Here is a 15,862-nt window from a genome sequence, read left to right as displayed (position 1 = left end):
GACTTAGCCTAGTTCATATTCGATGTCAAGCAACCAAAGGAAGTACAAACGGTTAGTCACCACACATCATTCCACAGCCAAATTCTAGATAATTTTTAGGCAACCTGAAAACGTCTAAGAGTCGACACAACATCATTCCATCAAGGTGACATTGTTCTTAAACCCTAACCTTTTCCTTATGATTTTTAATCCTCAACTCTTTTTTTCCCACCGAGGACGGTGTGATTTAGGTCTGGGGGGAAGGATGTCCATCCTATAATAATGCTACTTTCTATTTTGTTGACTTGAGATATTTTTCCACTGTTTACATCAATAATATGACGTTTTTATCGAGTCACATTTTTTTATTGAGTCAAAACTAGTAGGGGATTATGATCTTATTCTAGCTATTTATTTGATTTGGATTAACACCCTTATGAATCTTGATTATGCTTGACAACATAACCAAAGTTCGGAAAGACTGTTAGCCGACTCTACAATCCCCAAAGTCACTATTCGATGGATATTCGGATGATCTAACGTTGTCTCTAACATTTATAGGACCTAAACCGGATTTAATTATCAAGCCGTGGGATTTGGTATACATGTGACTAGATCTCTACATTCAAGCCACACAAGACATTGCACTTCTTCAAAATTATGTTCCCCTCTCTCTTCCCTTCGTAACTCTAAAAAAAAGAGAAAAAGAAAATAAAATAAAATAAAAAATAAAAAAGAGAAGAAAAGAATAAGAATATAGGTAACAAAGAAGTGAGCCAAGGGATGTCGCGTAAACTCGTGCATACTTTGGATTTCATGGAAGTTTGTCCAATTAAAAAAAAAAGATCAAGGGATCTATTTAAAAAAAAATGATACCCTAGAAAATTAGGGAGAAATAGATTCATTGGAAGTGATAAAAGGGAGAGGAAAAGAATCATACGAAGAAACTCTTGTCTTGAAGAAAGTCGCCAAGCCATTGATCGATTTTCCCATGGTAAGATTTCACTTTTTATTATTGCTTTTATTTATGTAAAGAGATGACAATGGAGATTCTGGAAACTCTGAAAAATTGTGGGATCAAGGAGGGTTGATGATTGATTCTCATGGATGAGTGAGGTGTCACTCTCCTGCTACTCCATATCACAAGTGGCTCCCAAGAGAATATTCCCTCCACTTACTCCCATTTTATGATTAATTAATCACTTAGTGGAATATTTTGCACTTAGTGCTTAATTTTAATTAATTAAATCATTAGTGGGTTCTCCTCCACTAACTCCATTTTTATGATTTAAAAATCCTACTTAGTGGGTTCCTTCCCACATCCCGGACATGGTCCAGTTCCGACGGCCCTTGGTAAGCTGACCTATCCTTCCCGCGTACGCCTGTACGATCGACCGTACGACTGAACATCTGGTCAATTTTCACATATGGTTGCTGATCGATTTACTGATCGACTGTCGGTCGATTGTTATCTCTTCGGTCATCTCTCGATACTTCTTTTCAGTTTGGCATGTCCTTACTTCCACGTCTGTCCCTCTCATACTACATAATGTGGGTCACTACAGGTGAGCTGTTCCAATAATGGGAATCAACTACTTGGATTAACAAATGTGGTAAAAAGGAAAAAGATAATCCAAGTATGTGTGTTGTGTTAATTAGTTTAATTTCAATGCATTACTTGATAATTATTAATCAGTATTATGTTCAAATAAGATAGGGAATGAAATCAAATCACACCATGCTTCGACTAAGTTTCAAATGCAGGTATAAGTATTGAAGGTGTGGTTCAGTTCTAGTTTTCAAACTCAACCCCAACAAGCATCAAAAAGCTAATAACGAAGCATTGAATTTATCCTAGTTTATCAGCAAGTTTATAAGACTATAGTCATCATAATCCCCAATGCATATATAAAAAATCCTATATGTATTAATTTAGACTCAATCCTATAATGCATCAGAATTGCACTAATCTAAAACTAACCGTTAAATGTAACAACATTTCAACTTTTATGAAATTAAATTCATATACAAAGATGTGAGTATTTTTTTTACTTTCCACTAAATGAGACAGAGATTAGCCTCAAAAAAAACTTTTGTTATTGAGTTATATATACACATTCACTAGTCCTTGTTAAAGATCTACCAAAATCAAAATGTCATCAAATTTTCATGTCAATGTGTAGGAGCTAGCCACTATTCCTTTACAAGTTGGGCGATGCTGTACGGTTTAGTTAGGAGTCCGTCGAACGAACCCTTTGCCACTACCATATTGGTGGCTTCCGAGCTGTGAAGATCATCCCAAAAGACATACGCAGTCCTGTTTGAACAAACTGGCTTGTTGGGGACACAAAGTTCATCCCCCGGGGTTACGGTGCAACAACCCTTGTGTCCAACCTTAAATCCTATATATGAAATCACAAGAGCGTGGAAAAATTAGTTCAACTGTTATATTAAAATTAAAATATTCTTATATAACACAAGGGAACCAAAACTTGTTAAAAGTCATGAGTTCAATACGGTTTACCTAGAAAAGTGTAGGCTAAGGGATCTCCACCGGAGAAAAGATCAACAAAAGTAAACTTTGAACCTTTGACCTTCTTATTAAAGTCCATGACAAGGTCGTCAAGGTTCATATTAAAAATCTTCACTGCTTCGTTTACTTCGCGGGAACAGCTTTTACCGTCACTGTGGGACTTCATCATCTTTGGTGTGCACCCGATCTGACTGAGTCCGAAAAGTGCCACCTTCCTCGCTCCTAGACGGTGCAAATTCTACATGCACATAATCAAAATAATTACAATTCAGTATAAGCAATGAACGAGTATCTTAAAAATATGTTAGATGACAAACATATTTAAATGGTACCACTTTACCTTCAAGTGAGAACGGTAGATAATAATAAGAGAATATGCAAATTGTTTAGGAGTGTAGCGTCGCTTAGTGGTGTACGGCTTTGACATAAAGTAATTGTTGATGTAATCGTTGCTTCCGATGTTGATTGCGTAGAGACATTGTTGCAGTTTTTCTGATGATACATTTGCTTTCTTTATCGCCCTCTTGTGATTTTGTATTTGCTTTCTTAGACTGATTCTACCTCCCTATATATATATAGCCAGATATCATCAGTTTACAATAATTAGTGTTTTGTTATTTAAAAAATTAAGGTACTACAACTAAAAGATTTCATCAAAACTCTACAGTTAAGCCCGTATGAGCAAAAGTAGTGTTAAGATAGATAACCTCCGGGAAAATCCTCCCATGCATTACAATAAAACTACTGAAACTAAACAAATTCCAAAGAAATCAGAGGTCAGAGCAGGGGCGGATCTAGGCTTATGAGGGTGGGGCAAGTGCCCCATACTCATTTTCTTAATTCTTGTAAATATTAGCTAAGTTGTATGGTATATCTATCAAAATCAAGAATTTTTTTCAGTTTCTTAAGGTCATGCCCCGAGTAAAAATGCTAAGTTGTAGTATATTTATTAACATCAACAAAAATATCAGTTCTTTAAGATTGTGCCCCATATAAAAATTACTTCTGCATCGCCCACTGGGTCAGAGCTAAGCTAAAGTTTATGAGATTTTAACGGCAAGTTATTTATCACCAAACGAAGTCTACTTATAAGTTTGTCTAGTTCTTACTTCTTACCAAATGTTGGCTAGTTTCTTCACGAAGTCCACCTCCACCGGAAGCGTAGTTAATCCCGGTCTGAGCTTGATACGGTGATGATCCGGCGAATGACGGTATGAAATCCTTAAAACCCGATAGTTCATCTAACGAGAAAAAACATCATTAATCTACACAAACACATGTAAAGAATATGCATACATATATATAATACGAGACATATGACTAAGATTTTTTTTTGACATCAAATTTCGTAATATAATACAAATAATAAAACTGCATAGAACCTACAAGTATTTGTCTCTCAAATCTCAATATACGTAATTATTACGCATATGAATGAAACACAGAAGGTACGAAATGGAGAGACTAGCTGTTGATGTCACAGTTTTAACTTTTTAATATATTATAAATAAAATTTGAAAATATTTGATTAAATGATACTTTGAATATATGTGTTAACCTAGATATTTGTTATTCTCTTGTATCTAGTGACATTATTGTAAAAATGGTTTACGAATCAAATGTTATTTTACGAAGTATTAATTGATGAATACCAATTATAGAGTTTCTATTACGATTTTTTTTCATTTGTTTATGAGTTTTTAAAATATTTTCTTTCTCAATTTTCAAAACTAGATAAAGGATATACAAATGTATATTGAATAAATCGGGAACTAACCGATAATATCCGGAATAGTGCGGCCATTGGTAAACCGGCCGGTCGGGCCATTTGGAAAGTCAATACCATATGGTGAATAGTTGACTTTTGCCTTGGATTTCAAGTTATTACTGTTGCCATTATCGGAAAGTGAGTCACCAAAGATGAAGAAACACGGCACTTGTTGCCCATAGACCACCGTAGCCGCCGAAGACACGATGGCCGCAACTAACCAAAAAGCTTTAGACATTCCTTTAACCATTTGTTTCAAACTTTAAATAACAAGAAACTGAACAGAAGAAATATTTTTTGAAGTAAGAACTGTTTTTAATTGAAGTTGTGATATAAGAGAGGCCGGAAGTTTAAGTTTAAATTTGAAATTGATTCTATGAAGAGTATTAAAAAGGCTATTTAAAGGAGGGGTAATGAGATAATTAAGGGAGACTACAATATTTTGATTTTGGGATTATCTTTAATTTTAGTTAACCATATAATTTGTGATAGTGAATCTACTCGGATTTTATTTTAAGAAATTTTCAAATAATTTGTTTAAGCTATCCGCATCACATCAAAGCATAATACTAGTACTTTGTACTCCCTTGTTTCAAAAAAGTGTAGTTATGTTCATATTTACTATAATACTAATAAAAAATGGTGATTTTAATTTAAAATTAATAAGTTTCGGTAATGATATTATTAGATTTTCACCAAATGGAATTGGTGATCTAATGACAATGATTGTATTTGTGGTCATTGTGATCCGACAAAATCATTCAAATCACAAATACTTATAGTATGCGCAATTTATTCTTTTTATAATTTGGTATAATTAAAATAGGGTTATGAGACTAATTTCTATTTCTTGTAAACGGGGAGTGATCCGAGTTTTTACCACCTGACAACTAATTTCATAAGTGACTTCAGCCGTCAAATAATTATTATTTTAAAATCGGTATAATTTAAAATGTTATTCATATACTAAATTTTGGTAGCAGAACTAACTAAACAAACTAAATAAATGCAATGAGCACTTAATATATATAGGCATATACGAAAGATATGAAATGAACGGATTAGAGAAGACAGAATATAAACAACAATCCGAAATGTTAATTAAAATTATTGTAGAAACTGGGTTTCACACGATGAATTTGTTTGAAGAGATAAAGAAATTCACTTAATAACTCTCTCTCAACAATCGAATCAAAGCTAGAAATTAAAAGAGGATTAAGATTTCTTGGAAAACAAGCTAGGGTTTTCAATCAATAGTAGAAATTAGGGTTTTGTATTAATTGTTGGATGTTTTACAAGGAGAGGGTACATCTCTATTTATATGAATGCATTAATTACAAGATAAGTCTATTTTCCATAAATCTCGGATTAAAGGATTAAAGATATGATAAATTTCCTCTTCTGATGATCAGGTCAGGCTAAGAGGGCGGTCTCGGAGGCGGTCGAGTGTCTTCGTCGGGCTTCTGCTTATAGGCCCGTTTAGCTAGCCCAAAAGGGGTTCTCCGATTTAATTGATGTGCAAAGTTACTCGGTTTACCTTCGGTTTAGATCGGTATGTCGTGGGTGCTAAATCCTGCACCAACAATTACTATAATTATTACTAAGATTACAATCTATTAGATCTATCTTTTGGATATAATGATCATTCGGATCTCTCAAATGAACCTATATAAATAACAAATTTTATTTTACTAATAAAGAACGTGCGAAAACAAATGAAGGCGTTGCCCAGACTTGGCTGTTTTGATTCTTAAAATTTGTGAGAGTTTTAACATTCGTACGTAAGACGTGATGACATGCGTACGAATCTGATGAATGGCTTATAACTTTATAACATCCTTTTACATAATCTAAAGTATTATATAGTACCCATGTGATGCTATGTCTTGTTCATCTTCAAAAAGACTTGAAATGAAACTCCTATAGTATATAGTGCCAATCAATTAGTACATTAAGAGTCGTAAATAAATGATCAATATTGTCATGCATGTCTTGATTAGCTTTGCCTTATAAATCAGGTCATGTACGTAAGGTTAAGAGATTCTCTCATAATCATATCATATACATAGATTAATAGAAAGCTGCTAATCAAGATCCATACAAAGGAAGAAACAAACTCTCCAATACAACTGACCGTTTTATTATATTCATATATATACAAACTATATAGTGCTATAACATAACATAACAACATAAGAAATAAATGTAATATGTATATGTTATACAAATTAACATGTTAATTTGAACAAGACGCAGTACACTTGGTCGTACAGTCAAATGAACATCCTCCACTGCGGCTGGTGCTTTTATAACCATCCTTGTTAACGTTGGTTGATTTGTAGCACTGCTCGGGACACGTCAGCTTCTTACCGCTACAAGGTCCTTGCGCCGAGCAGGTATGTGTCGGATTCATCACATCTCCAGAAGCGAATCCTCCTCCAGAACCACCAGAGGTCCCCGAAAATCCAGAAAACCCATGAAACCCAGATTTGGATCCAAACATCTCACTGAATCCACCATCCCAAAGTTGACGACTAGCCTGAGATGCTGAGACGAAGATGATTATTAGAAGAAAAGGTAAAAGAGTTGACTTTGTAAACATTTTGTTCTTGTTGTTGTTGTGCGTGTAGATTGTTTGTTGTGGGGTAAGGGTAATGTTTCTATATATGCATATATATAATATATTGTGACTAGAGATATATGGCCAGTGATTTTCTTAAGCTATTTAAAGAAAGAGCAATGAGAAAATTTAGGCAGACTACAATTATTTGGGAAAGCTCTCTAATTTTAGATTAATTATAGAGGGTTAGATTATTGGCCGGGCAATTTCATAACAATTTTTTTTTATATACTAAATGTACTTTTTCATAATAAGGAAAAATTTTGAAAGTTTTCTCATAAATGTATATTTTTGGCAAAATGAAACTTGATTCAAAAGAATGAATTGTCTTATACTCCAATAGAGGAGGAAATGGAAATAGCCACAAAGGCTGACTTAGCTAAGAAGTCTCTCTAAAAAAGAAAATGTTCCAATCATTTGTGGTCAATAAATCTTAGGGGGTGTATTGAACCGGGGATTTTAAGAGATTTTGGGATATTCTTAAATCTCCTATTATTTAATTGATGATTTTTTAAAATCATCTGAAATCCTATGTTATTGAATGTGAAATTTATAAAAATTATTTACAATCTCTTGTTATTCAATCAATAATTTATAAATCTTACTTCAAATCTACTGTTATTCAAAAAATCACAAATTTTTTTAAAAAATCTATTGAATGGGATTCTATGAGACTTTTCTAACATTTTTAGTTCAAAATTATAGCTTACAAAATTTCACCTCTAAAGGTGATATTTTAAAATATTTGTTTTGAAAAGACTTTTCTTCGATCTACAAAAAAAAAAGACGACTTCCAACACTAGCAGTTTTTTTTCACACTAGCGACTTTTCTTCCACACTAGCAATTTTTTTTTTGCCGAACTCTCTCTCTCTCTCTTTCTCTATTTCTCTCTTTCTCTCTTGGAAAAATCCTATAATTTGTTGATGTGTAATCGAGTTCATCTTCTGCAGGAATCAATGGATGGTATCTGGAACTTCATAATAGATAAGGTAAACTGTCTTGTATCTTGATTCTTGAGTAAAGCTTCAAATCGTTTTGTAATTAACCTCTTGAGAATCCTTACAGCTTATTTTCCCTAATCCTTTGAAATTTCTTAGGTACTTTTGAATTTGCAAAAAAACCCAAAAAAAACTGCAGATTTGATTCACTTTTTGATGAAATTGGTGTTAATTTGATGGTATGATATCAAATTCATCAAACGTGAATCAAATCAAATTGGTGTTAAAAAAAAAACATGTCTTTATACGAACCCATGATAGCAAATGCTTAGGCCTCTCTCTGATCAGATTTGTACGAACCCATGATAGCAAATGCTTAGGCCTCTCATCTGTTTGGTATTGACTGCCATAAGAAAGTTTCTGGAGGCCGCAAATGGAAGAGGTTTGTATTGCTTTTGTTAACCTCATTATTTGAATAACTCTGTTTATTCTTTTTGCAAATTTAAGTCTGAATGGTTTTGCTGACACTTGTTTTTCTCGCAGAAACTTCTGCAGGGTTACAAGCAAGGAAGTGGTATAGTATGTAGCTGCTGCGATACAGAGGTAACACGCTGAATGCAGTGACTAATGTAAATTGACATTCTTTCTTTCTGGCAATTTTTTAGCATTAGTGGGCTGCTCTTTTTGGATCAAAGAATTCTATAATATATGGGCTTTTCCCCTTCCTTTCTTGTTAGCTAGGGTTAGTTTATTGGTGTATATATATATTCAAGATCGGCAGCTTTCTTCTCTCCTACTATCATACTTGAGGTTTATTTTCTTCTCTGTCAAAGTGAGTATTTTCTATTACTTTTTACTTTTCTTTATTTCCACGTTTTGTATCATGTTGCTCACTTTGGGAATAAAGAAAATAGAGAATACAAAACATGTTTGTGTGTATGTTATCCCATAGATATACATACCAACGAAAGAAATTTCTTAAGTTGGAATCGATTTGATGGCCAGCCAGTTTATAAATAATACTTGTTTGAGATCTGTGGGATATATCATAACTCATGAATTGTTTGTTTGTTTTTTTTTTGTATGGTATGGATAGTTAACATACACACTACAATGGGAGATTCACAGGCTGTGAAAGCTAAAGGTCAGTATAACCAGTGGTTAGAACATGAAAGCAAGATGTTAGTACAGCTGCTAGTGGATGCAATCAATCAGGGTTTTTGTGATGGTAATGGAAAGTTCAGCAAATTAACCGTGGAGACAAGAGTGTTACCGACACTAAACAAAAATCTTGGCATTAACAAAAGCTTCAAGTAGTATAAAAATAGGTTAAAGATCTTGAAGAATAAGTACAATGGCTTGTCAGATCATTTTCGTTTTAGTTCTGGTTTTGGGTGGGACCCTAAAACGAAGAAATTCACTGCTCCAGATGAAGTATGTGCTGACTATTTGAAGGTAACCAAATTATAACATAGAATTTGTGAACATAGTAGTGTTGCTCATATGTATCAAAATTACTAAAATGTTTTTATTTTCAAATAGGCTCATCCAGGTAAAACAAATCTGCGTGATGACTCATTTGAAGATTTTGGAGATTTACGAATGATTTTTGAATCAAATACTGCTACTGGAAGGAATGCTGTGGGATTAAGTGATGCCATTGATACAAATACATATGACGTTAGAGAGCATGAAGGGACAACTAATTCAAGTCGTGACCAAATAATAGAAGATGAAGAAATAGCATATGAAGAAACATCTGTTCAAGAAGTTTTCTCTGCATTAGAGACAAGAAGAGGGGGAAAGCTACCTCCAAGAAAGAAGGCTAGAACTGAAACTGATGCACTTAACTCAAACAAGGCTGTTGATGAACTGCAAGATTCAGTTCAGCAGATTTTTGGCATGATACAAAAAAGATGGGAAAAGGAAAATGAAGAAAAAGAAGCTGAGGACAAAGCTAATAACGTGTGGGATGCTATCAAAGAAATTCCTGATTTGGATGATGGTTTGTGTTATGAGGCCATGACATTGGTTCACAGCTTAGGTATGAAATATGGATTCGTCCATATGTCTATAGCAGATCGCAAGGGATGGATTCTAGGAAACCTTTGTAAACCATGAGATTGAAGTTGAATGCATCAACAAAAATTGAAGAGGGTTTTTATTTTATTTAATAGTTTTCGTTTTCAAATTAGCAATACCTTATGAGCTCTCTTTTTATTTTATTTTTGATTTAAGTCATTTCTTCCTTTTAAAAATAATCAACTCTTTTGTTGTTTCTTGAATGAAAGTTGAACAAGAGATATTTAACCAAAACAAAATTTGCAAAAGAATCATAAATTTGCATCTTTTACTTTCCTATGGCGGGTAAATTATGGTTCGTACCAATATTATGGCGGGTAAAAAACTAAAGACCATATTAGGGTGAATATATATATATATGATTTCTTTCCTTCTCTCATTTGTTCTCCATCTCCACACTAGCCGCCGCCTTCCTCCGCTGTTGCTGCTCGTAAGTTCTTCACTCCATCTCCACATTGTTATATTATTATATGATTTTGTGTCTTTATATAATACATGTTCTCCATCCTGGTACATGCTTGTTCTCCATTTCCACACTAGCCGTTGCATCCTCGTACGTTTTTCTTTTTTTAAATTAATTGTTATATAAAAATGTACGTACGAAGATACACGTTTCTCCATCCTCGTACATGCTTGTTTTTCTTTGTATCTTTATATAATACATGCTTGTTCTCTAGTCGATGATATACATGCTTGTTTATGTGTAAACTTTCTCTATATGATGATGTTTCTCTCTATAAAATACATGTTTTGTTTATGAGGTCTGTCAATGGTTTTGTGTAGGATTTGGATAATGGATCACATTGTTCATGAAAGCGAAGAGATACAAGCTAGAAAAAAAGAAGACGGATGAGAAATTTCAAGTTAGATATTGATATCATGATGCTGGTTTTGTCAATCATTGCGAAGATTCAATATTCCGTTCTGCAGATACCACGCCAGATAAGAAAGCCAGCTTCAAGACTTGGACATGAATACATACAATACCAATTGGTTCATGAGAAACGTGACACTTTTCGACGTTTGTACCGTATGGACCCAGAAGCATTTTTGAATCTATGCTCTATTTTGAGATTGGAGATGGGTTTGAAAGACACAAGATATGTTTCAGTTGAAGAAATGCTTGCCACATTTTTGTTCATCGTTGGTCAAAATTCAAGATATGTTTCAGCTGAAACTAGATTTCAGAGATCAAGATTTTCAATAAGTAAGAGCTTTAACACAATTCTGAAGGTGTTAAAAGCACTTGCTCCAAAGTATATGGCTAAACCTGGGCTTGCAGTGCCTACAAAAATAAAAGATAGCACACGATTTTATCCTTATTTTAAGGTATGAGATTGTTTTCTTCTGCTTGTTTTCTAGTATTTCAAAAAGCTATATGACTAGCTAATTTTGTGTTTCTATTTTCCTTAGGATTGTGTGGGGGCTATTGATGGAACTCATATCCCCGCAATGATAACAGGACAAGACTCGTCTAGCTACCGTAATCGGAAAGGACAATTATCGCAAAATGTGTTAGCTGCATGTAATTTTGATTTAGAATTTACATACGTTCTTAGCGGTTGGGAAGGTTCAGCTCACGATGCAAAGGTACTACACGATGCTTTAACTAGGAACACCAACAAATTAATAGTTCTAGAAGGTACGTCATTACATTATGATAAAACTAATATTCTTTGTTATTAATTTTTATGTTATCTCACTTATATTTGTATAACTTTTAAATTGTAGGAAAATATTATTTAGTTGATTGTGGATTCGCCAATCGTCGTCAATTTTTAGCTCCATTCCGAAGTACTCGCTATCATCTCCAAGACTTTAGGGGACAAGGAAAAGATCCTGTAACTGCAAATGAGTTGTTTAACCATCGTCACTCTAGCTTACGAAACGTAGTAGAGAGGATTTTTGACATCTTCAAGTCAAGATTTCTCATTTTCAAATATGCACCACCCTTTCCATATAAGACGCAAGTAGAGTTAGTACTTGCTTGTGTTGTTTTACATAATTATCTTCGTCAAGAATGTCGTTCAGACTTGTTTGAAGATGTTAGAAATGCAGAAGGAACTGACGCTGATGAAAGAGTTGATGATGAGAATAATGAAGAAGAACAGCTTCATGGTACTCAAGACCAACAAAGAGTGCTTGCTAATAACTGGAGAGCAACTATAGCGGAAAACATGTGGACAGATGCTATGAATATGGAATCATGATACAATACTATTGTGCTTTATATTAGATTGTTTTCATATTTTCTATTGGTTTATTATTTTTTATCCAATACTTTTTATTGAGAAATGCTTTGGCTCCTTTTAACTACAATGTCTATTTTCTTCTTAAGTGTGATCGAATGAAATGTGATTCTTCACATGACGTTGAATCAAGCTGTTTTTTTTTTTATTATTTGTTTCTTTCTTTTTTTAATTCTAAAATCACCTAAAATTTATAATCAAATCTCACCACATCTCAAAACCTAAATCTCAAAAAATCTGCCAAAATATCAAAATCTCCTAAAATTACACTCAAATCTCCCAAAATTCTAAAATATTAAAATCCCAGCAAATCTTCTAAAATATCAAATTCAATACACCCCCCTTAATAAATAAATTGACTTAACGAGAGAAAAATATTGGACGCAAAATGTAAAAACTGGAAAGTATCTTCTCTAAAACAATAGTTGCATAAACTCTTGTAATCTTCCAGGATATATGTAGATTGTTCAACCTCCATATGTCATTTGTAAGTATACATTTAACCTTTGTATCCTAAAAGATTATACTTATTCAATTTTGATATGTCTTCTTTACCGAAGACGGTTGTAGAAGAAAGAATACTTATCTAAATTAAACTAATGATCGAAAAAAACAAAAACTTAACATATATCTAAATTGTGCAAAAGAATAGGCTTCATATAATTTAGTGTATAAGACACATAATTTTAAAAATATTCACCATCTTATATGTCTCGATTGATTAAGCTTAGTATTTTCTTTCAAATGATGAATGTAAGTTTAAGGAGGAATGGTTTAAACTGACTTGTGTTATTCCATTACGTTATGTTCCCTTATATAGACATGAGTAGATATACATAAATCTAGACTAGAACTTATCTCTATGAGATTTACATCTGTCTCATTAACAATATTTGTATCTATCTTTACTTCCACAAACAACTAAGTCGTCCACATAAACAAGAACACGTAGACTCGTTTCACCCCAGATGTAGGTGAAGAGTGAATAATCGGTATAGGACTGTTTAAAACCATAACTCACCAACGCCAACGACAACTTTGAAAACCAACAGTGGGGTGCTTGTTTGAGGCCATACAACGACTTCTTCAACTTGCACACTTTTGTTAGATCAGATGTTTGAAAACCCGGTGGCAACTTCATGTAGACTTTTTCGTCTAGATCACCATGTAGGAATGCGTTATGAACGTTCATTTGATGAACTGCCCATTATTTTGCTGCAGCCACTTCCAACAGAGCACGCATCGTTGTCATCTTAGTAACTGGTGCAAAAGTATCATTAAATTCCTCCCCCTCGACTTGATGATTCCCAAGTACGACTAGTCTGGCTTTGTAACGCTCCAACGACCCATCAGCGTTAAATTTCAGCTTGTATATCCATTTGCTGCCAAGTGATATCTTTCCTGCTGGAAATGTTTCCAAACTCCAAGTGTCATTATCTTCCAAGGCTTGTATCTCCTTAGCCATAGCTTCTCTCCACTTAGCATCCTTAACAGCATCATGATAATAAACTGGCTCAACTCCGGCACTAACTGCTGCTAGAAAGATCTGATGTTGCTCTAAAAACTTATGATCAGATATATAATCACACAAAGGATACAGAGTGTTACCTTGAACCGACGAGGAAGCTGGCAGCTCAGGTTGAGGAACGTGAAGTGGGTGTTTATCGGGGAGTACACGAGCATTGTAAGTCTCATACCCACAAAGTTTAACTGACGAAACTTTCTCCTGTAACCCTTGCCAAGTTGTTCTTCAGCTTCAGGCTCATTTGTATCTTCAACTGCAGTCTCTGTTTCGACAGGAACTGGTGGACTACTATCAACCTCCTCTGCTTCGACAGGAACTGGTGGACTACTTACAACCTCCTCTGTTTCAACAGGAGCTGGTGGCTCGGTATCTTGAACCGGACTTTCTTCACGGAAAACATCTGCAACCTGTACGGGAGTGTGATCTTCCAAGATGAGAAGAGAAGGGGACTGAATCTGCTCAAAAGGGAACTTGTCTTCATAAAACGCAACATCCCTAGAAACAAAGAACTCATTTGCTTATATATCATAAACCCTCCATCCTTTCTTCCTAAATGGATATCCTACAAAGACACATTTTCTGCTTCCAGTCCCAAACTTAACCTCGCTTTTCTCAAGAAGCAAGTATGTCCATACTGCCCTAGAATGATCATCTACTATTGTTAAGAAATAGTTTGCTCCACTAGAGGAAGGCACACAATATGGTCCCCACACATCAACATGAATGAGAGAAAAACATTCGAAAACTTTATTGATACTATCAAAGAATACAGCTCGGGTCTGTTTTGACTTAAAACAAATCTCACATTCACTAAGCTGCCTTGAACTACTTTCAACACCAACACCAAAAACCAAAGGCAAAAACGATAAAACTTGAAAAGATGGGTGTCCCAGCCGTCAATGCCACAAAGTCTTGTCTTCAACAATTTGAGCCGTGTGCACTCGTGCAGCTATTACATCCCGATAAACATAAACACCATCACGCTCTTCACCTACGCCAATCAGCGTCCTCGTAAACCAGTCCTGCAATACACACAATGTATCAGTAAAAACAGCAAAACAACATGTTTGCTTCAACAGCTTTGAAACAGACAACAATGTGCAATTCAAATTTGGGACAAGAAGAACGTTTTGGAGAGAAATCTTCTTCGACAATGGAAACACGCCATACTGTCTAGAAAACACTTGACTACCATCCGCGAAATTAATAGGACAAGACACCATATCCTGCAGATCATGAAGAAGACTCGCATCCCCAGTCATATGGTGTGATGCACCAGTATCAAGTATAACATCACCTGTTTGTTCTTTACCTTGCAAACGTTCAGGGATTGTGGAGCTTTTATGTTGCTCCAACATACGTTGCAGGGACTCCATCTGATCAGGTGTAAAGTTTAGGAGCGGCAAAGTTGTCGTGACATTTACTTGAGCAGTGTTTGCGCGGAACTGTGGTGTTCCTCGTCCTCTGCCAGAAGATAACCCTCGTCCCCTGCCTCCTGGTGGAGTCCCTTGATATTTTTCTGACCACCATTCCGGGAAGCCGATTATCTGCCAGCACTCTGTTTTCTCATGACCCCTTCGTCCGCAATGAGAACACGACGGTATATGCTCTCGTGTTCGTGTTGCAGCAGCCAAAGGTGCAGACAGTCTCATAGCCTCAGGATGGGTCTCTGATCGTGTAGCAAAACCCACTGCATCGGGTTTGTGCTCATTCCTCAGAGAATTCAACCTTCGCTTTTCTCTAACAATCTTTTGATAAACTTCATTCACATATGGTAACGGATCATTACCAATGATGGCGGTGCAAATATTCCCAAAACGAGACTCGTCCAAGCCCATCAGGAACTGGTACACCTGCTCCGCTTCTTTTTCTTTCACATACGGCGATGTCCCTCTAAAGGAACAATGACTTATGGGCTTGTAGTTGTTGAGTTCTTCCCACTTGGAAGAGAGCTTCCCATAGTAGTCGAGGACCGAGAGACCTTCTTGTCTACAGGCGGCAAGTTCCGCCTTCAATTGATACACCCGAACAGAGTTTCCAACCGCAAATCTCTTCTTGAGATCAACCCACAACTTGTATGCTTCGGGTGTAAACATCACCGTAGAGCGGATCTTCGGAGAGATGGAGGAACGAATTCATCCTCAGATCATGGAGTTCAGATGTGGTG

The 15,862-nt window shown here is 35.2% G+C and overlaps 3 protein-coding genes and 1 long non-coding RNA gene across 6 annotated transcripts; 2 read left to right on the top strand and 2 right to left on the bottom strand.

Moving 5' to 3' along the window:
- LOC104701047 (GDSL esterase/lipase At2g19010-like) lies at positions 2,095-4,581 on the bottom strand. The gene is made up of 5 exons (XM_010416680.1): positions 4,290-4,581; positions 3,629-3,753; positions 2,853-3,077; positions 2,504-2,750; positions 2,095-2,381 (listed from the first exon to the last, which is right to left on the bottom strand). The coding sequence occupies exons 1-5, from the start codon at positions 4,528-4,530 to the stop codon at positions 2,173-2,175; spliced, it is 1,047 nt and encodes a 348-aa protein (XP_010414982.1). The 5' UTR covers positions 4,531-4,581; the 3' UTR covers positions 2,095-2,172.
- LOC104701038 lies at positions 6,369-6,911 on the bottom strand. Its single transcript, XM_010416670.1, has one exon. It carries the CDS (start codon positions 6,880-6,882, stop codon positions 6,517-6,519), a length of 366 nt encoding a protein of 121 aa, XP_010414972.1. The 5' UTR covers positions 6,883-6,911; the 3' UTR covers positions 6,369-6,516.
- On the top strand, positions 7,810-10,096 carry LOC104701025. 3 transcript variants are annotated; one of them, XR_753704.2, is made up of 5 exons: positions 7,810-8,281; positions 8,383-8,442; positions 8,577-8,671; positions 8,936-9,294; positions 9,382-10,096. It is a non-coding gene; the product is annotated as an uncharacterized LOC104701025 (long non-coding RNA). The 3 variants fall into 3 exon arrangements; XR_753693.2 differs by having other exon boundaries at positions 8,383-8,468; XR_753702.2 differs by having other exon boundaries at positions 7,816-7,890; positions 8,383-8,468.
- On the top strand, positions 11,182-12,131 carry LOC104710575. Its single transcript, XM_010427204.1, has 3 exons — positions 11,182-11,250; positions 11,335-11,563; positions 11,980-12,131. Exons 1-3 carry the CDS (start codon positions 11,182-11,184, stop codon positions 12,129-12,131), a joined length of 450 nt encoding a protein of 149 aa, XP_010425506.1.

Source organism: Camelina sativa, chromosome 1 (genome assembly GCF_000633955.1).
Source record: "Camelina sativa cultivar DH55 chromosome 1, Cs, whole genome shotgun sequence".
In the NCBI taxonomy this organism is placed as follows: Eukaryota; Viridiplantae; Streptophyta; class Magnoliopsida; order Brassicales; family Brassicaceae; genus Camelina; species Camelina sativa.
The sequence above is the reverse complement of the archived record's forward strand: the minus strand, read 5'-3'. Positions and strand labels throughout refer to the sequence as shown.

Bases quoted from the DNA above. Each gene is read 5' to 3' on its own strand.
- LOC104701038 (XM_010416670.1), bottom strand. From the start codon at position 6,882: ATGTTTACAAAGTCAACTCTTTTACCTTTTCTTCTAATAATCATCTTC.
- LOC104701047 (XM_010416680.1), bottom strand. From the start codon at position 4,530: ATGGTTAAAGGAATGTCTAAAGCTTTTTGGTTAGTTGCGGCCATCGTG. The intron at 3,754-4,289 runs GTTAGTTCCCGA...TTTTCTCGTTAG, and splicing joins CACTATTCCGGATATTATCG to ATGAACTATCGGGTTTTAAG. The intron at 2,382-2,503 runs GTAAACCGTATT...TTTCATATATAG, and splicing joins CTTAGCCTACACTTTTCTAG to GATTTAAGGTTGGACACAAG.
- LOC104710575 (XM_010427204.1), top strand. From the start codon at position 11,182: ATGGCTAAACCTGGGCTTGCAGTGCCTACAAAAATAAAAGATAGCACA. The intron at 11,251-11,334 runs GTATGAGATTGT...TATTTTCCTTAG, and splicing joins GATTTTATCCTTATTTTAAG to GATTGTGTGGGGGCTATTGA. The intron at 11,564-11,979 runs GTACGTCATTAC...TTAGAAATGCAG, and splicing joins CAAATTAATAGTTCTAGAAG to AAGGAACTGACGCTGATGAA.